Consider the following 21,401-nt stretch of genomic DNA (forward strand, 5'->3'; position numbering starts at 1 on the left):
TGCTCTGCATAGGAACAACAATATGAAAAAAAAATGGAAGACAAAATTAAAAAAAAAATCGAATAAGTAACCACAGAAAGACCTTCTGTGCCCAGAACATAACGGCCAAATCACTATCACTGTTCGGTCGATGTTTAACGAAACGTGACTACTTTGAACGAGTCGCCAGTGGTGTTTCAAGTATACCCCAAAAAAAGTGTAGGAATTAGCAGCCTCTAAAGAAGACTATAGCAAGGGCGCAGAAAAAAAAAGACTATTTAAGACAGGCAACTACGCAAGCAAAGGGGAATGCTGAAAGATGCAAGTGTCTTGCTCAACGACTCTCAACTTTCAGCTCGAAGTGAGCGCAGGCCCACGGCAAAGCGACACGCAGAGAAGGCGTTCAGGGCATGCATAGAGCCCCGCCGCGGTGGCTTAGTGGTTAGGGCGCTCGGCTACTGACCCGGAGTTCCCGGGTTCGAACCCGACCGGGGCGGATGCGTTTATATGGAGGCAAAACGCTAAGGCGCCCGTGTGCTGTGCGATGTCAGTGCACGTTAAAGATCCCCAGGTGGTCGAAATTATTCCGGAGCCCTCCACTACGGCCCCTCTTTCTTCCTTTCTTCTTTCACTCCCTCCTTATCCCTTCCCTTACGGCGCGGTTCAGGTGTCCAACGATATATGAGACAGATACTGCGCCATTTCCTTTCCCCCAAAACCAATTATTATTATCATGCATAGAAACAAAGACAGCACGGCAAACGACGAAAAGCAAGGAACAGGATGCACACAATAAATAAAGCAAAAAGGGCCTCTCAGTAGAATTTCGCCACGACGCTGCCTATGCAACGGACCGAATCAAATTAACGACCATTAGGCGAGCATTAAGACGTAATTAGTACCTGCGAACAGGCGAGGCTTCTGACGCTAGCGGCTCGAACAGAACGCGAGGAACTATTCGGTCGAAAATTAGAACTAGGCCCGAGAACAGAGCACAGTAGCGTAAACAAAATAAGAACAAGTCAAAAAAGGAAAAATCCAGATACAAAGCGAAGGCACGCGTGATAAAAAGAAAGAGGTCGAGGGGGGGGGGGGGGGAAGCTGCGCATGAATTCGCAAATCAGGACAGGATGATCAGCGGCAATGAGTGCGGCATATTAATTCCAGCGTACTCCCGGAATTATAGAAAAGTGCCGTTCGGCGCGTTTTCGATTCGTACCATTTTTTTTGTTTACTTCTGTTTGTGGTTTTTTATCTGCGTCACCACGTCCTTGCTGATGAGGTCGAACCCGACCGCGGCGGCTGCGTTTTTATGGAGGAAAAACGCTAAGGCGCCCGTTTGCTGTGCGATGTCAGTGCACGTTAAAGATCCCCAGGTGGTAGAAATTATTCTGGAGCCCTCCACTACGGCACCTCTCTCTTCATTCCCTCTTACACTCTCTCCTTTATCCCTTCCCTTACGGCGCGGTTCAGGTGTCCAACGATATATGAGACAGATACTGCGCCATTTCCTTTCCCCAAAAACCAATTATTATTATTATTATTATTAGGTCGACAAATAAGAAATAATGCACCGCCAAGGTGAACTAGCGGTGATCCCATTGAATTAGCGAGACGCTCCGGGAACATTTAATGACCCCCACTGTAGCATATCTTCTCGGTTCAGTTGTCATTCATACCCTTTCTTTGAAAGAAACCACGCGAGTCTAAAAAAAAACATCTTTAAACTCTAATCAGAAAGGTGTAAAAAAAGGGAGTAAGTTCTTCTCTAGCACACTCTTTTTTTATAAAAGGGAGTGCGCTAGAAGACAGCTTACCTCTTTTTTTACTCCCATATAGGCGTATTCGTGTTTACAGTATACGCACTATGATAACAGCTGCATTCGAACACCGCTATAGAGGTTGGGTTGCTCGTGGCTCGTGAGTGATTATCTTTTTGTTCAAAGTGACAGCTGTATGAGGGAGAGTTTGTGAGCTTCGCATGGCGTCGGCGTTGTGGTATTAGTACGTCGTGAGTGAGAACTCGACGACGTCATCACTCCAGAATCAAGTCATCACCGTTTAACCAAGGAAGTTTCGAGGAAACATCTAGCGGGATTTCTCGTCTGAAGGCAATCTGCAGTGGCACCGAATACACTGTAGCCGTCGGACCCACCAGCCAGTAAACTATAGCTGTGGCCAATGTTACTGGATGCTGGGCATTTACAAATTAGATGGTACTGCCCGCTAGCATGCATGCGGCGTCCTTGCAAACAACGAAATGTGCGAAACTCTACGTGCAATCTATTTCACATAACGAGCCTGAGTGTTTGAAATTAATTCAGGAGTGCAAACTGCTGGGCTAGTTGGTTCATATTGCATAGAAAAGGAACCAGCGAAAATAGACGCAAGACAAGAACAAAGGAGGCACACACCACAACGCTGGACTTACAACTCCAGCGTTGTGGTGTGTGCCTCCTTTGTTCTTGTCTTGCGTCTATTTTGGCTGGTTCCTTTTCTATGTTTGAAATTAAAACAGAGAGAAACCAGTGCGCATGCTTTCTGACTATTCTGTATATTTCCCCGATATCTTTCTTTGCTAAAGCACGGCCCAGTATGGTGGAATGTTGGTATAATCAGGAATGACACAGCGCATCTGTTAACAATATTGAAAAAATAACGGCAGAAGATCTTGTGCGGAATGTCATGCCTGGGTACGTTTGTAACCGAAAACGTACCATCTGCTACAGTATGCGTTCGTTAACACATATCAACCCTCGCAAAGCCCCCTGGTGAACCCCTGAAGGACACGTCCCGAGTCCCAACTCGTTCAGTTCACATGTCTCAGTCCACAATGCTTGTGCGCGGCATTACGGCTTAAGACTAAATGCAGAAAGCCGACGCGAATGAAGATTTAAGGGCGCCATCATCCCGGACAGCCCGGTCGAGAGAGCGGAGTCTAATCAGGAGCACAGCGTATAGCGTGATATACCCGCATACAGCCAGTCGCATCCCTTAGGCACTTAAGCCTCGCGCCTACCTAGTGAAGATTTAGTTTAGGAACTAGTTTAGGAACTAGTTCGTGTTTAGCAGGTCTAGGGTTCATTATTCGCGCAATCTCCCGCGCGTCGGCCCTGTACAGCCTAGCGCTCGCTAACTGCTGCCTCTACGAAGCGGCTTCGCGCCCGGCACAGCGCTGTTGCAGCGAAAGCTACGAGCGCAAAGGAAGGCAAAAAGTATGAGCGAGTGTTGAAAAGCGGGCCACCTATTAAGGGCGACGGAGTCGAGCTTTGTCCGCCGAGCACCGACGTACGGCGGTGACGTCCGCGCTTCGTCATCATTACTGGAGCGCCATAACACAGTGCGGCGGCGAGAGTTACGAAGGCTGGGGGAATTACGGGGGCGAAACGGCGGTGACTGCGCGCGCCACACGCTGCGGATGTGTAGTTCGCCCGGTTGACACTAACGAGAAGGCGGATTTTCACCGCTGACGAGAGACAGTGCGGGTGAAACATTTTCGCCGACGCCGTCAGAGGGCAGTGAGTGAGCGGTGAGTGCTGGAGAAGTGTGGAAGGAGTGAACAAAAGAGAAGCCTCGGCCGTTTCCTCCGTTCCCGACAAAACCCGAAAGCGTGAGAAAGTCGTGGAAAGTATTGTGGCTCCGTAAATTGCGCTACCGTTCAGTTGGGCTGATTGGAGCCGCCGTTGTCAACGTTTCGTTGTGAAGCGAGTTGGGATAGCTAAGGAATGTTGAAAAGTGAAACAAAAAATATGAAAATTGTTTTTGAGGAAATGAAAGGTCCAGTAACTGTTTCACCTCTCGGTGAACACCTCAACCGCGCAGGGGGGAAGGGAGGAAGGCGGAGTGAAAGAAGAAAGCGAGGAAGAGGTGCCGTATAGTGGAGGGCTCTGGCGTCTTTTGCGTTCCGCCTCCGTTGAAACGCGGTCGCCGAGGCCAGGTTCAAACCCGGGCACTCCAGTTCATAAGGAATGTAGAGAGAGAGAGAGAGACAGAGTGGAGAGAATAAAAGGCGGGGAGGTTAAAAAGACGCACGTATACTGGTTGGTATATCCAGCATTGAGGAAAGGGAAGAGAAGATATAAAATGGAAGGATGAAAGAGAACTCAGTTAAAAATATAGAATGTCAAGCAAAGAAATAATTACTTAACGACGCGTTCGTCAAAGGCATCGCCCATCTCGGAATCAATACATCCTCTAGAAACGGTATAGGTCCTGGGACTCACCGCAGTGGCTCAGTGGCTTTGGAATTCGGCTGTTAATCCCAAAGTCGCGGGTTCAATCCCAGCGGTGGTGATCGTATTTCCATGGAGGTGAAGTACAAAAACGTCCGCATGATGTGCGATGTCAGAGTACGTTGAAGAAACCCAGATGGTTCAGATTAATCCGGAGCCATTCCAATACTGCGTCCCTCGTAGCGATTTATTGCTTCGGAACATTAAACCACACAATTAGGTATTTACAACAGGGCCAGGCATGCCTTCAAAGCCGACGATCGCTGTGGTTACCGATCGGGAACGTTCATCTCCGTCAGCGGGCGAATATCAAGACGGCTATGTGCACAGCATAGCGATTAACTGTTTACACTGCGTGCATGCTTGTTTGGGATAGTTTCGCGGAGGGTTCTACGCAGTTCCTTTTGGGGTATTGCAGCGACTGCGTACAGAAAGCATCTACTGGCTGAAAAAAAAAGCACGATTATTCGCTATCGGGCGACCCGTGTTGTAGGCGTTACCGAAAAAAAATAACTAAATACGTTACTCGTTACGTTAACAAAAAAAGAACGCGTTACCGCCCTACGTTACCTACAAAAAAAGGTAATGCGTTATCGTTACCGTTACCGAAAAAAAGTACCGCACGTTACTTTGCCTTTACTTCATGGATATAAATTTTAAGTTTTCGTCACCTTAAGAACTTACAATAACAAATTTATAAAGCTCACATTTCACATATAACATCTAGCCCAAACAACGATTTTACGCGATATCCAGATTTAACGAGAATAGTTTTCACAAATGTGCAGGAGCTTAGCAATGTTATAGTGACGTAAAGTTTCCTGTAGAGTTACAAGTGTTGGATTCTAACTCTGTTGCACATGGTGAAGCCATCTTCTGAATGTGGCATTAAACACAAAATGACACTTCATCCTCAACTCTAACTTCACAAAGAAAGCATCGCTGAACTGTCAACAAATTTGGAGTAATTCTGAAAAAAAGTGATGTTCCAAAATGCTCGGCATACTTCCACTCTGTAGAATTGTGTGTGTGAGTGGTTTGGAAAGGGGAGGTAGGTGAAGGCAAGTGTGTGAATGCGTGTTCGTGCACGTGTTTCGTGCTTTATGACTATTGTCTTGTTTTTAGTTGTTTGCGTTGTCAAGGGCACCTGTTTTCTGGCATGCATGCGAGCCCCAACAAGGGTTGTCGGGAGCAGCTGTACATTTTGTTTATTCACATCATTTTAGGTGCTCTGCTCTTTTTATTTCTAAAAAAGGGGGCGGAGTGGGTCACAACTGGAACAAAAAGTAACTAGTAACGTGACACCTAACGTTACCGAAAAATGTTAACGTAAGTACGTTACCCGTTACAGTTCAGAATTGGTAACGAGTACGCTACTAAGTTACCGAAAAAAGTAACGCGTTACCGGTAACGCCGTTACTTGTAACGCATTACCGACAACACTGCGGGCGACCGTTTCTGCTGGTGATCGGCTGGTTCCACATCTGGTTCACCAGAATTCGATTTGGCATGTGAAGAGCAGACGAAAAAAGAGCAGGACGAGGTAAAGAACGGCGGAAAGGCACGAAAGGCAAGAAAAAAGTTACTGACTCACACTTCGTGGTAAGAGTGAATACATGCGTTGGATATTTACTGCATTATCTCTGCGATGGGAGTTTTACAATGTACAAAAGAAAAAAGATGAAGCGATAGAAGGAAGAACTTTGTCTTCCGGTTTTTCGCAGCAGGTGGTCCAAATCAATACTGTAATAAGGAGCCTGCATTCAGGCTGTTGTTCGCAAGCTGCACGTGAGAATATGCAGGGGACCATTGTAATTCCTCGCAGGCGCGTGCCCTCGAGTGCTGGCGGAAGTATCGCCGGAAAGTACACGCGGGTACATCGAGCTCTCATTCGGTTTGAAGATTGCATTACATGCAAGAGGCACTCAGCAATAAATCGGGACCCTGTAATTGAGCAGCGCGTGAGATAAAAATACAGATAAAAATTTCATGCAGGGCTGGCGAGGTGCCGCTAAATAAAACGACAAACTTCCCACGCACTAGCGGCTCGGGGCATTTGGAACAGGAGCTCTTGTTCGCTTCACAAGACCACGTGACCCACTCTGCAGAAATTCTGGGCCTTGAACGTCGCTTGCAGACGGCTTTAGTTCACGCTTCTTCCACCAGACACGCCTGGTGGCATCGATAACGTAAAATTTTGGTCACTATGCGCGTATAAAGCCGTTACTTTGTCTGCTGAATCAAGCTTTGCATGAAAGGGAAATAATGGAGTCTTTTTTGCCAAAGCTACCCTGAGGGTTGTGAGGCACGTCATAAAGGACGGCTCCTTTGACGTCATACGGGGATTGGGACTCAAAGCTGCGACTTCGTGCTCAGCGCCTAAACGCACTGAGCCGTCGAGATCGATACGCATACAAAAAACTAAACCGGGACAGAAGTGAACTGTTCTTAAGCGAAACGCAGCCACACAGATACACTTTTTGAATCTATAATGAGCAATTAGTGCCCCGTACAGATGTTCTGCATATATATAGAGCAAGCTGGACCTGCGTGACGAAGCATGAATGTCCTAAAGAAAATAAATATGAGGGGTTTTGTTGAATCCGTTATCAAATACGACCTTGGCCTCATTTACTCAGGAACTATCCCAGGAACGGAAATCAGTTGCAGTTGGTGATAGCAGAGATGTGTCCAAAACGGCTGTTTATGAACAGGCCCTCGAGACTATGTACAACTAATGAAACATTTTTTTGTTTGCTCTGGTTCGAGACTGTCTTGCGGTGTGCAGGCAGGGTGCAGCATCTCCCTTAAAGTCTCCCATAGTGATAACATCCTTCCGCCGCTCTATGCTCCTGTATCATTTATCCACTGCCTTTTAGTGAGAAAACACTCGTACGTTCACCGACACCGACCAAGAAACCTGTCAGCTTTGGATCTTGTGCAGCTGCCTAGCAACAGCGACACCACGTAAAGTTAAGAAAGAAATCAGTTTGTTAGTTATATTGAGTTTTATGGCGTAAAAGCGACTAATGTTATGGTGCGCCAAACACAGGGTTAAATAAGAAAGAAATCCGATCAGTATCCACGACTGGAAGTCTACGAACGCTGAGCTGCGCTCGTCCGGTCTACTTCTGTCCTGCCCTTCGCCCAGTTTTGCCTTTCGTTAAGGAAACGATGACGATGGCTTTGAACCATGTACCGTCTTTCTTTCTTTCTTTCTTTCTTTCTTTCTTTCTTTCTTTCTTTCTTTCTTTCTTTCTTTCTTTCTTTCTTTCTTTCTTTCTTTCTTTCTTTCTTTCTTTCTTTCTTTCTTTCTTTCTTTATTTCTTTCTTTCTTTCTTTCTTTCTTTCATTCTTTCTTTCTTTCTGTCTTTCTTTCTATCTTTCTTTCTTTCCTTCTTTCTCTCTTTCTTCCTTAATTTCTTTCTTCCTTTCGTTCTTTCTTTGTTTTCCTTTCTTTTGACCCCTTACTTTTGATAGGAATTCTGCCGATAGCGAAAAGGAATGTTAGCATGCGCCCTTTTTTTGAACGCCGAAACAACTGCTAATATAAAGCCCCATCTGTGGAATGTCTATATTACCATACCTCGCCCTACGGGACGAACCACCGATAAAAATGTTCGGCGGGGGATCCGAGAACGAATAGAAAGCCCGCCTAGTTCGCAAAGGGTTCTCTTGTTCGATATTAAGCTCGTTGCGGTGGCGCTCCGTCTTGAATGCAGTGAGTTGTGCTGGAGTGACTTTGATTTGTGCTCTCTATGGACACAATCATGGGTCGTTACGTGAGCCCTACGTGAGGGTTTAAGATTAATGTCGTTGACTATGCTCTCGAGCACGGAAACGGTGTTCAGGATTGCGTTTTGCTCTATTTTGACGGTGAGTCTTACTGGAAGAAGTATTTGTTCCACCAGCCTGCTTTCTGTCTGCTTTTGACACTTGAAAATTTTTTGAAAATTTTGTCCCGCGCAATGAATGCAACCCCGACATTTGCAGAGATTTTTCGGGACTAAAAAAAAGTGCTTTCGTTACGCGAGTAAATACGGGTGGTAGAGCAGAGCGCCAGGAGCCCGCTATAGACTGAACGCGTGGCGCTTGCTCTCTCGCGTGGCGTGTCTAAAAATGGCAAAAGCCGCTCAGCTGCTCTCAGGTGCACGGCGCCAAGTCGCGAAGTGGGAGAAGACGCCTTAAACTAGCGGAAAAGGCGCGAGACAAGAGAGATTTTGTGGGTCTTTCCAATGGACAAAAGGAACTACGGAGCACAGAAACTACGAATGCCAGTTGGAAAACGGCCGTGGATGCGTGAAAATACTGCTCAAGTTGGTGCAAAAGCAACCCCCAAATCATAGTGCGCTCAGGGCGGTTCTGAGCGCCGGCGCAACTCTCTATGTGGGACGACTGTTTACACAACTCGGGCTGATGGTATATGACGGATACAATGACAGGTAAACTGACCCCTCGACAGATTTTGTTTCTTGGGGTGTCTACAGGACACGATAAAAATAAAAAAAGAGAAAGAGCTGTTCTATTTTTACCTACCGCCTGCATTTCCCTTACGACCGCAAAGCTCGTCAAGCCAAATACGTTCGCAATGTTCAAAACCGGCATTTGCCTTTGTTTTTCTCACGGAATCCTACAAAGGAAATTGAACGAAAAGTTTCCAGCAAGGAAGCGGCTATAGTGAAGGGATGCAAGCCGTATAACGCCGTCGGGAAAGTCTTCCGAATGGAAGCTTCCCCTGCTACGTGATGTGCATGCAGAAAAAGTGACTTTAACCGGCGCGATTACAGACAGGCTTTACTGTGTTCGGCAACTAACCCAGAGGTAGCGGGTTCAAAATCGGCCACGGAGGCAGCATTTAGACGCAAGCGAGTTGCAAAACGCCCATGTGCTGTGTGCTGTCAGCGCACATTAGAGAACCCCTAGTGAGCGATTTTTTTAGGGAGCCCTCCAGGCTGGACTCGCAGTCCATGATGTTGCGTCGACACGTTAAAAGTCGTTATTTAGTGGAAAAACGAACTTTACAACGTGATTTCGGAAAGCAGGCAAGAACTTAAATCGCGCCGATATTATTTTGGTGCTAGTTTAGTAAGCAAACTAAAGTCATAGCTCAATAAACGAAGCTATACGTATAGTTCGGTGAAGGGAAGATCGCGTGAGGTGCCCCGCGCACCTTTCATGAACAGAATTCGCATGCTTTATCGTGAAAGTGCCGCCTGCAAACCACGGGATATCAAATCTGCCGACAGCGACGGTTGTCTCAGGAGCTGGCTCACCAAGGAAAGTACATAAAAAAGAGATGCCACCATTAGCAACAAAAACAGTCTATAACAAATACGCACACCACGACAAATTTAAGGAAGGCCTCTGTCAGCTGCTGGTAAGAACTACAGAGCAGTTTCAAGCAAACAGAAATTGATCTCAGTGACAGCTGCAGCAACTCGCGCGCGTCAGAAAAAAATAGCAGCAAAAACATTGAAGCGAAATCACCGCTAAAACGATTGTCTGCCAAAAGAGACCGCCACACCAAAAGACCACAAACTAACTCACGGAGGTGCGAAGACGCTGCGGCGCCAGCTGCTAGAAAGCAGAGAGCAATGGCAAAGCACACAATCCCTGAACGCGTCGCAGCAGGTGCACTCGGTAACGCCGTGAATCCCAACGGACGACGTTGACGAACTTCAGCAACCGTCCTCCAGGTTGCCATTGCGCGCACATTCAAGACCTGCACACGCCCGCAACATCTTCTATCCTCCGGCCACGCCGAGGGAGCCGCGCATCGCGACAAACCACGCGCCACTCCACAAGCAGCGATCTTTCTCTTTTTTGCTCTGCAGAAGAGAGACAAAGTGGGGGATGGGAAGCGCAGCACACACGCACAGTGCGGAGGCTCTTCGAACCACACACTACTCTCAGTGCCGCTGAACCGACGCGCGCACGGGCCACGCCGTGTCTGATCCAGTCCCCTCCGCTCGAGGTGCGGGCTAGTTCGCCCCCTCGCCCGCAACCCTCGTCAGCGCGTCTCCACCGAACGGCGCATGCGCGAAGAGGACCAAAGCGAACTTCTTGCTTGGCTGTTCGCTTGGTCGTCGCATCTTTGCCGACCGCCGCACGCTGTAGGACTCTTCTCCCTTTTTTGTTCTGTGGGCTTCATTCATTCTCCAGGCTCGGGGCATGGCACGCACCCGAGTTCTCGGTCAGAACCGCGCGGCGGCGACGTCTAAAGCGGCTCTCCACCGGCGGGGGAGATGAGCCGGACGGGAAGAAGCGCGGCTATAAATACGAGAGCGAGAGAAAAGGAACGTCGCAGTCGGAGAAATGCCGCGAGATGTGGGGAGAGGACGCCAAAATGTTTGGGGTGCATTGATGATCGAAGCAATCGTTCCCGCAAGGCAGAAATTAGGATGAGTCGGAAGAGAAAGGTAGGATAATAAATCTCAGATTTAGCCTTGTAGAAAAACAAAGCGCCTCAGTTTCATCTTGTTCGTGTACTGAGTGTTTGCGTTCTCAGTTGAGCGAGAAATGTAGATGCGGAATTTTGGATTGAACTTTTTACCTTTCGTCGACGTCGACTTAAAGCGAAGGCTGAGAAGGGAAGGTTCTCTTCGTTAGCGTCCATCTTTTTCTCCCTTTCTTATAAATTCTCTCTCTCTTTCTCTTTACTCGGTGATTTGCGGCCGTAGGCGAGTATACAGAGTATCAACGTTTAGACGAGAAGAAAAACTGAAGAGTCACTGACGGAAACATACCCAGCAATCTTGGACAGAAGCATTTTTGAACGAGAAAGAGTTAAGACCGCAATAATTTGCATATATTATAAGATTTCACTGTAAAAAATCAATATATCCGCAGATCTCCAGTCGGCTGGCTTTTATTTTTTTTGCTATTGTCCAAAGCGTTCGTCATTGGTTTCTTACGGCAGTCTTAAAACTGTTCGACCCGAATGATGGAAACACTAAAAAAAAAAAAAGATTTTCCAGCACATCGGAAGAATTGAACATTATCTTCAATATTTCCATATCAGTACCTTAAAGTTCTAAAATATTCACAGTGTTTTGTCCAAGAACGCTGGACATGAGCTAAAACCCCACTAGCGCGCCTACACGGAAATTCATTCATTCCCCATATTACAACTATCTTTCGCGCACTATTGCGATTCGCCTTTGAATGGAATCCTTGCCTCAGGCATTCAATCCGATCGAACTCCCGGTAACAATTTCTCGTCACGACTGTGCATATTTGGTGTATATTACAGTCACATCACGGTATTCAGCGACGAAATCCCGAACTTCCAGGCGAGCAGTCCCCGCAGCACCTCCCATCTTTTCCTAAAAGGGTTTCGAGGAGGTCTCCACAGCACAGGGACGAAAGGGAAGCTGTTTTAGACAGGAAATTATGTCCATCTAATGAGTACGTTGCCGCCGAGACGTCGTTGACAGCCACCCCCGCGTTGTTTCTCACGGAACCGGGCGGAGTATTTCAAACTGCGATGCTCGAAAACAAATGAGGTACTCAAGGGAGGACTAAATTGGTACTCGATATTGAAAGACACTGCTAGCGCGGTATTGGTTTAGGATTGTTTACGCAGAATCAATCACGCTGATGCGGGCTCAGAACCTCAGCTCCCCGTCTAGAACTCTCCCCTTCCCCCCCCCCCCCCCCCCCCCTCCGCCGCTTTCCCCGTCTAGGCTTTCTAAAACTCAGCGTTAGGAGATTGCCTTCCGGCTCATTACTTCGCTTTTTGTTTTTACTTTGGCAAGAAATGTGTAAAGCTCCCAACGCCGAGGATGATGAACAGAAGTAGTACGATAAAACGTGCCGCGTTTTATTTTTTTTTTCTTGGAGCCAATAACTTTCTACCGGAGCCCTTTATTATTTCCTTTATTCTGCTTAGCCGTTCAAGTAACCTTCGAATCTCGTTTTCTTATCCGCTGCACACAGCTTCTTTCCTGCCTTAGCGCGATCACATCATCTGAATTCCGTCGTATTGTTATCTTTACTTCCACCTCACGTTACTGAATTTACTGGCTAATTTACGCTCATGCTGAAACCTGAAAAGCGAATTTGAGGGAAATCTCAAAGATAACGGTAATATCTGAAGGAAAATATCTGGCGATAACTCCACGTCTTTCATGGGAGGATTACTGCGTTCTTCTCCTAGCCGCATAGAGTTTCTTACTATTAACTAGAGGGAAAGCTGGCGGTGCTGCTCCTGAACCTCCATGGGCGCGCAAAGCATCATGGGGCGGTGAGCTACTTGGTGCGGAACAGTAGGTTTTTTTTCAGGAACACAGAGTGGTGTTACTGAGATGTCCCATTCCGTATCCACGGAGCGCTCCGCGCGCAGACGACTTCGGCGTAAAAGTAGTGTGCAAAAGCCATAGTAGCGAAAACGCAAAAGCACACGACACCAATAAAAGGTTTTTGTTTCGCGAAATGCTGTGGAAAAACCTTTTAAAATGTTGAAGCGACAAAATTTTTTTCAAACACATATTTCTTTAAAATTGCGCCTGTTAGGCCTGAAATATTGGCTTTCGTGGTCTGCAATGCTTGGCCAATAGGAGAGCAAGCCATCAATTATTTTGAGCAAACTTTGCATTTACATGCCTTTCTGCTCGTTTGTTACAATTTATAGACAGGATATTCAATGATAGGACATTCTTTATTATCGAACAATGTTTGTTTTTCATTATCTTTTGGCCAAAAGTTGTAGTTCTGCAGTCGGTAGCTCTCCGCCCCATGATGCTTAGAGCGCCCATGGTGGTACAGGTGGTCTCGAGGAAGCTCCATACAAACTCCCATAGGCGGGGCGCCAGCTTTCCCTCTAGTTAATAGTAAGAAACACTATGCCTAGCGATTTATGACAGCCATATTTGATTTTGTGTCCAGACATCCTGAGAAAGCATAACTTTTTCTGCGATATCCAGGCCTTATTGTTATACATACCAAAAAGCACAGTCCACCACGTTAACTTTTTTCTCTACGAGGGCGGCTGATCACAGTTTGTGCATCGCTTTTCACTGGATGATTGATTGCGGGAAGTCTTTTGATGAACGATAAATGCAGTAGCCTCAGGACGAAGGCGTTTGGCGCTACAACGATGACTAAGATTTTTCTGATAAAAACAGACGAACAAATAATTATGATCTCTAACGCTCGTCAAATTACAAGTGACGGCAGCTGTTGGGCTCACGATTTTGCTTAATGTTTAAAACAACAACCAGTAATATTTATTTTGTTTAGCTCTTTGATAGTAAGCTCCTGTTTGCAAAATTTAGTGCAGCCTTTAAAACCATTTCCGAAGCTCTTGAAGAGGAACGGAGCGCAAGAGTTGTGGCACCCTTCACCTTCAGAAAAAAAAAAAGATCGGTTCGCTTCACTAGATCTCCCATAACTTTGACAGATCTGTTATTCCCTTCACCTTCAGAAAAAAAAAAGATTGGTTCGCTTCACTAGATCTCCCATAACTTTGACAGATCTGTTTATTTCCGAGAGCATCTCATGTCTACCTTGCAGTATAATGCCGTACGTTCGGCTTTATTTTGTCTTGAGCGCGGGAGAAAATTTCAACCACTCTCTTAACTACTTTCTAAAGTTAGGCTAAACTGAAGGCTATCTGAGGCGGAAGTTCATTGAGTTTCAGCTCTCTCGCACAGCGCCGTCTCAAAGAAAAGATTTCACAGAGTCCAACTAAGCTAAATAAAAAGCATCACAGCCGAAAAAAGTTAAGCAGGTCTATAGAACTGTAATTTCGTGTATAAAGGTGACTTAGTAAATTCTTTGTCTGGGTGCAAGCGGGAACTCACTGTATAACGGCGTGTGTTTAGGTTGCCTTTCTCATAATAGTTCAAGGAGCCACTCCTTTCAGAAGAATATCGTGCTTGCCGTTTTATTTTTGTCCAAGGGTTTTAAATTCGATTTAGGAGCTCCTTAGCCACTCTTTTTTTTTTTTTCACAACCTGCTCAGCCAGCGATAGAAAGCGAGGGCACACGTGCATCATATTTCAGCGAAAATATGAATGAAGCGTGCAAGGGCCCTTGTCATTTGGTTCCGCTGCGGCGGGAACACAATGTTGTTTGGCTCCTTCATACAATTCAATGTGTATTTCAACCATTTCCCTTTCCGTGAGGAACTCACTCGATCTTTTCAAAAACTCGATTTCTCACGCCGCGAAAGGTATTCATAGTCGCCACGTGCTTCTAATGTGTTCATTCAGACTCACGGACACGTCACTGTCAAGGCAAACTCATTATTTGTACTTAGAGAACGTTCAAATACGTGTCTAAGTATCATAGCTCGCGCTAAACAGGCACTCATTGTCTCAGCAGCAAGCGTTGGAGCACGCGTGCGCAACTATGGTTCCGGTCATGGAAGAAGCGTGATAAGTGACCACTTCCTTCAAGCATCGAAACTGTGAAATCGCCCAAGGAGCCTCACAGAGCCCCGGGCGGCTTACCACCACACCTGTGCGATACAGGCTAATCTTGGAGAGCCACGAGCGTCTTGGGCAGCGGCAGTAAATCTCTCATTTCCTCTGTTGTCAGTAAACAAGGAAACAGCGAGTGAACGTGAATGTGAGTGAGTAGATGTGAGCGTGAAAGAGTGGATGTGAGTGTGAGTGAGTAGTTGTGAAGGCGAGTGTTCGTGAGTGGGCGTGAGTGCGAGTGAGCGGCCGTTAGCATGAGTGGCCATGAGTGTGAGTGAGTGGGTGTGAGTGCCAGTGGTCATGAGTGCGAGACTGAGTGAGTGATTGTGAGTGTGAGTGGACAGGAGTGTGAGTGTGACTGAGTGGATGTGAGTATGAGTGGCCGTGAGTGCGATTGAGTCAGCACTCATGGTGCCGAGGTATGCGGGATTCATATGGGAGAACTGGGTGGGGGGTGGGGTGAGAGTTGGATAACGTCTGTCTGTCTGTCTGTTGTTACCAGGAAGAAAGAAAAAGAAAGTGCACAGGCCTGCTCACTGGCTCAAAGACGAGCCACAATCGCTACCACGTGCAGATGGTAGGAGAGTTGAAAGATGGGATAGAAAGACAGGATAGTAAAGACGTGCTAAAGACAAGGCCGATCCCGGAAGCAGTGCAATACCGGGCCAACCGGTGGGGGTAGTGAAGCAACCTTCAAACCTTCCGCCACATTTTCAAAAATAAGTCCAATTGGACCCGTAACAGATACTCTACGTCGCCGATCGGCGGATGCTCCTACCCTGCCCCTGTGGCAGATGGTCAAGGGAGGACCAGCCTGGCTTCCGCCTCCTCAGATGGGTTCAATTAGCTTATCTGTCCCGTCGCTTTGTTCGCCTCTCAAATTAACCTCTCTCCCTCTTTGTTACGTGTGGGACGGTTTGAACAGTTCAGTTATAGAAGCTTTAAATTTCCCATTCATGTCGGATTCCGGCCAACATCGTCCAGAAAATGTGGAATGGCAATCCCGAGGGAGTGCTGGCGGTCATGTTGGGGCCTTGTTGCAGCCAATGATGGCAGCCGCGTCGCGAGGGGCCGCGTTGCAAGAGACACACAGATCACGGGGTTTTTTGTTTGTTTTTTTTTTGCTGAAAAACGACTATGGTGCTTACTCAGTAAAATCTTTTTCCCCAGAGCGGGATTCCGGTGCCGCTAAGTTCCGGCACAAGGGAGTACTGTTTCACGATGCCCTAGACCACTCGGCCATCGCCACAATCTCTCGTGCTGTGTGTTCCGATTGGTAGCCTTTAACGCAATTCCTGTACATCGTCTTCTTCCTCGTCTTTAATTGATTAGTTGTGGCCACCGCGGTGACGCAATGAAGCCGAATAAATCAAGAGATGGAAAGGCTCTAACCTGTCGCTCGGTGGAGGGAAGGCAGTGTCTGAATAGCCACTGACGTTGTCATAGTTGGTGTTTATGTTGCGCTTGTACTCAAGGCTATTTCCCTGTGACCGATGTGGGATGTCCAGGGACCCACCGGAGCATGGATGCGAGCTTGTAGGTATTCTAGCGTGGTGTGCAGGTCGTCTCTAAAGGTAGAGGGTATGTGTCCATTATGGGGCGCACTTATGGCCGCCATGGAGTGTGTGTATAACCATCAAGGTTTCGTGCATGGCTACGAGGTCTTGTATGCTCGCCACAGTGAGACGGAGTTCAAGAGCGGATGCTGAAGGGACAGAAGAGAATGATCCAAGAGCGTAATGACGGCATTTCCATTACTGGGAAGTATTATCGCGTATGCCGCCGCCCCTGTGGTGGAGCGGGCTGCATCTGTGCATATAATGGTCTGCCGCATCGCCAAACGCCAGGCAGTACTGAGAGAGGGTCGAGCGAGGCAACCTATACGCGCCTTAGTTTTAAAAAAAAAACAGTATAATAGTATAAACAGTAAGACAATAACAAAAATAGCATAAATAGTAAAACACACTGGATCGAGTGCACAAAGGTGTGCATACTGACAACACTCGGTACATATATGCACGGCGGCATATTTCGATAATTTGGCTGATTTCGATAATCGCATTGTCACGAATTGGTGACTGCAGTCCAGAGAGCAGAAAGGCTGCGAAAATGTCTAAACAAAACTCTTTATTTCGGCTGACTTGCGCCCACAATGGACTGAATCACTCGGCGGCGGCGTAGCATCAAGCATGCTCGGCGGTTGTCGGACAGAATGTCCCCCGCTGTCGGTCGTGCTCAATTTAAAGCTGATAGCAAACTTTCTAGATAAAGCGTACAAAGCTACTAGAACATTCTGGAACAACGCAGAATCAGCTCTGCCTGGATGCGATCAATCGAGATAAATCTGGCCGCGTCTCGCATCGCAAACAAAGCGATAACGCGGCGTGGCGGCAGCTTTGAAGAATGAACAAACAAACACTGCAAAGATTCCCGGCAGCAAAGTTATGTATTGACTAACAGTCAGGGAAGTAGTACGCGGTTGTATTTTTCAGAACAATACGCGAAAATGTCGGCGCTACAACGCTTCGCTAGAGGAGGAGGAAATCGTTTTACTGTCACGCTAGATGCCTCCAACGAAGCTTCTCTTCATTAAGACCGGCAAATCAAAGTTGTTATTGGCCTGCCTTTTCACAACCGCCTCTACGACGACCTGTCAGGTTTCCTAACTTGCCTAAAGCCTCATTCTCTGCTTTCGGCCTTCCATTGGGGAACGCTTGAGTGCATTGCTTGTACTGTTTCTTACTTACGGTTTGGTTTATGGGGGTTAAACGTCCCAAAGCGACTCAGGCTATGAGAGACGCCGTAGTGAAGGGCTCCGGAAATTTCGACCACCTGGGGATCTTTAACGTGCACAGACATCGCACAGTACACGAGCCTCTGGAATTTCGCCTTCATCGAAATTCGACCGCCGCGGCCGGGATCAAACCCGCGTCTTTCGGGCCAACAGCCGAGCACCATAACCACTCAGCCACTTCGGCGGCTGTGTTTCTTACTTCTCACTTCTCTGTTGCCTTCTTCTATTGCCAAGCTTGCGTTTTCTTTTCCGTTGCGCTCCGTCATTCACTTCTGCGAAGCATCTCCTGCAGCGACTGCGGGCAGCCACCAGATTACGCGACACCTCCATGTTTGTTGTTGAGATTTATACTTCGTTTTTTTTTTCTTTCTACTATTCTGCCCTGCCTAACCCACTTTTCCCCTTTCGTTCCACATTCGTCACGCACGGAATTGCACGGGAAACAACAAAGATGTCACCGCCACTCCGGGCCAGGTGCTTCGTGACGTCTGCTTGTAGTGGTTCGTGCGAGACAAAACCAACGCTTTTGAGCCTGCCCTGCTGAGCCGACTGGGGTCGTTGACCTCAACTATTGTTCAGGTGGAGTCTGAGCTGATAGGCGCAAGAAGCATAGCGTATGGCGAAAGAGAAGACGCGCGAGCGGCTAAACTGTAGAAATGTGCCAGAGAGAGAAATAACAAAAAGATATAACGGAGAAGGCGGCGCGAAAAGGACTCATCATTTCCGTCCCAACCTCCCACGTGGCGCCTGACCTAGCGAGCAGCCTCGATGTCGAGGCGCCAGGCATGACCAGACGTTCCTTGTTTTTTTTTTTTCCCCATGATGAAAGAGTTAGACAGATAAATAGGGTAATAAAACCCCTAAAACGCGAACTAGAGACAGCGAGCTACTTGAGGACATAAGATCGGCGACCGGCAATGTTCTCGTTAGGCTACTAATAGTAAGACCTCTGGGACAAGGCATGCAGAATAAGGCGAAAATGGGCAAGCGATTTATTTCTTTTTGATGTCATTATTGCACCCATGGTGTAATCTGATTTAAGCTAAGCACGATGTACTCCTGCTCTAATTAATGTTTCCACCGCGGAATTGTTTTACTTCTTCCGTTCATTAAAATTGTCTGAGCTTGCTGAGTGAGACATAGGGTTACTGGAGTACAATAGATGAATAAATTATGTCACGCCCACTAAAAGGTAGCCGTGATTAGACCGGAGACTTTTTTTTTATTTCACGCAGTCTGAAGGGCGAATCGTGCGGGGAATATTGAAGAAGCATTTAGTTCGCAGCGTCGCGCATTGAAATATGATTTTTTTTCCTGACGCTCAGCCTAACGCTGAGTTACATCGACCCTAAAATCTCCCTACAATGAATCCTCCTTCAAACAGAGATGTAACCTAAAACAAACGACACTTCAGAGGTGACGCGGAAGCGAAAACTGTAATTATCAAGGCAGGAAAATTTGTACACACACACAGTGCTTACGAAAGATGTGTCTGAAAATCGGGCCGAAAGCCGAGGCAAGCTTTTGACTCTTTGCATCGCATTCTATTTACGAAATTCGGGCTTTTGCTGGGTAGTTGGCCCTGTGTTAAACGTGGTCTACTTTTCTAATCTGAAAACTTTATTCAGTGTAGGTGGTGAAAAGTCCCCGCCTATACACGCTCAAACAATGGACCATCACAGTGCATTGTTCTATACTTTATGTCAGAACTCTGACGTTTTCATTCCTACCTCATTCATTTCTTGAATCTGCATTGAATATTTTTGATAGCATTTGTTTTAATTGCTACATCGCCTTCACTATCGTTCTATTAAAATGATCCCACTCGCATGACAAGAGGTCCCCAAACGATGTTTTTATCCTCTCTTCCTGTCCCCTCACCTCTTTCATTTCATTTCTCCATTATGCCTGCTATCCTTTATTTCCGCTGCCCCAGCTGAGGTGCTTCAGTATCGATGGCAGGTGCCGGGGCTGGCAAAAATCTTTTCCTTCCTTTTGACTATTATTTTAATAAAAAAACCACTACCACCACCACTTCGGAACCCCTTTCCGTATATACACCTCAACCCATAGCAATAATGCATCACAAATGAGTTAAATTAAAACCAAAACTTAAACCCCGGGAAGACCTTCCAAAACCGCGCTGGGAAGGTTTATCCGAAGCGATACGGGCCCTTCTTAACTCGGCTCATTTCGAGTAGCGCATGGTTACAGAGCGTTGCAGAGACCGATATGCACACGCATGAGGTTCGATGCACCGTTGGCGAGTCTCGCGGATACACTCCTTTGCGCAAGTTCTACCCAGATGTCTCCGGCGATTGAGCAAGCGTCCGTTGCGGCATTTCATTCCGCCGAGACATTCTCCAGGAACAGCGCCGAGAGCGAAATAGCGCACAAAATTCGTGGTTTCACGGAGCGTCTCCCTTTCTCCCCACTGCCTCTGTCTACAAAAGCATTTGCGCAGTGATCCGGCTATGCTATACGCTCAGCCGATCCGCGGCTTCATCTCCCCTCCGAGTGCATCTGTGCGGAAAGGAAGTCAATTGGACCGACTGTTCCCGGCTTTCTCTGCCACGTGGAGGACTTCTGCTCTCGCTGCAGCTTTGTCTTCTATCTGCGACTCCTTCTTGCGGCATCTTTGGTTCGTAACGTTGGCCTGAACGCTGCCTTTTTTCTTTTGTCTCGCGAATTGGTTCTCTGTAACGACTTGCGGCTTCGAGCTCTGAGCTGCTCGGATTTATATTATATTTTGGAGCTTTTTTTTCCCTCCCGCCCTTTCTTTTATAACGCAGGCCTTTCTTCAGAACTTCTCCGCATCGAAGGCACCCCGAGGGATTTGGGTCGAGCGCTTTGCAGCCAGTAACGCTGAAAAGAAAAGCGAAGATTCGAACGAAGTGGTTGAGTAGTACGGCAGATGCTAATGACGGTGGCGCCCTTGACATGTAGATCTGAAAGCTAGGCTTAGCGCTAAAGCAAGCTGTACGCGATTGCGCCAGCACTCTTTCGGACATCCCATGTGGCTTGGTGCAGTGTGGCAAACGCAAATGGCTCTTTTTTTTTTACCGCCAAGAGTGCACGTATTGGTAGCACGTGCGCATGACATGTCTACTCTGCAATGACCAGCGTGGACAGCACTGAATTGTCTAAAGCTAGTCTAAAGGAGTCTAAAGCTAGCTCTGACAGCTAACCGTGACTTGCTCTGTATGTCGTCCGTACACGCACGCAAGAATGACCGCACTTTTAGGGTGCGCGGCGAAGTGTGGACTGCACACGCGGTCTGGAAGAATTGATTCAGTGGGCTTTCACATTCATGTTTAACAGCGCTGGCTGTCTTAGCTTTGTTCCCCGGAGTTTCGCATAGGCGGTGGGGGCGTCCGTGCAGAGGCAAGTCCAAGGTTAGCCTCGGATCACCTGGCAGCAGCGATACTAATACCCGTCACGAATTTGCGTCATCGCGTCATCACTGCAGGAACCAGCTAGCGCTGGTCACTCGGCGTAACATTGGGATAAGTGTCTGTAAACTTTCTTGCTCCTTTCTCTGCTTCCTTTATTCCTTCTTTCTCTCTTTATATCCATCTTTCCTGCCATTTCTCTCCTTCCTTCTGTCTCTTTTCTCCTAATCTTTGTTTCCTTCTTTCTTCCTTTCTTTCTATCCATTCATTTTTCCTTTCTTCCTTTCTTTCTTTCTCTCTTGCGTCCATTCTCTCTTGCTTTCTTTCTTCTTCCTTTCCCTATTTTCTTCCTTCCCTTTTTTCCTCTCTTTCCTTCCCTCTTTCTCTCCTTCTGTTTATCTGTTCTTTCTTTCTTTCTATATAGTTTAGCTTCTTTCGTCGATTCTTTACTTATTTCTTCTTTTCGTTCATTCTTTCTTTCGTTACATGTCACAGACATCGTCGTCACTTTTTAAAACACAACAAAAACAACCCTTAGAAGTATACGTGTCACTCGCAGTCTCAACGTGGCCAGAACATA

At 47.1% G+C, this 21,401-nt stretch overlaps 1 protein-coding gene across 1 annotated transcript in view; it reads right to left on the reverse strand.

Moving 5' to 3' along the window:
* The window catches only part of LOC144097040 (protein eva-1-like), a 98,220-nt gene extending 88,063 nt beyond the window's left edge, over positions 1 to 10,157 (reverse strand). Inside the window, exon 1 of the mRNA XM_077629828.1 lies at positions 9,759 to 10,157. Within this exon, the coding sequence (XP_077485954.1) occupies positions 9,759 to 9,915 (157 nt within the window). The 5' untranslated portion in view covers positions 9,916 to 10,157. The remainder of the gene's footprint in view (positions 1 to 9,758) is intronic.
* Between the last annotated feature and the right edge of the window lie 11,244 nt (positions 10,158 to 21,401).

The sequence above is a fragment of the Amblyomma americanum genome, chromosome 7, assembly GCF_052857255.1.
Source record: "Amblyomma americanum isolate KBUSLIRL-KWMA chromosome 7, ASM5285725v1, whole genome shotgun sequence".
In the NCBI taxonomy this organism is placed as follows: Eukaryota; Metazoa; Arthropoda; class Arachnida; order Ixodida; family Ixodidae; genus Amblyomma; species Amblyomma americanum.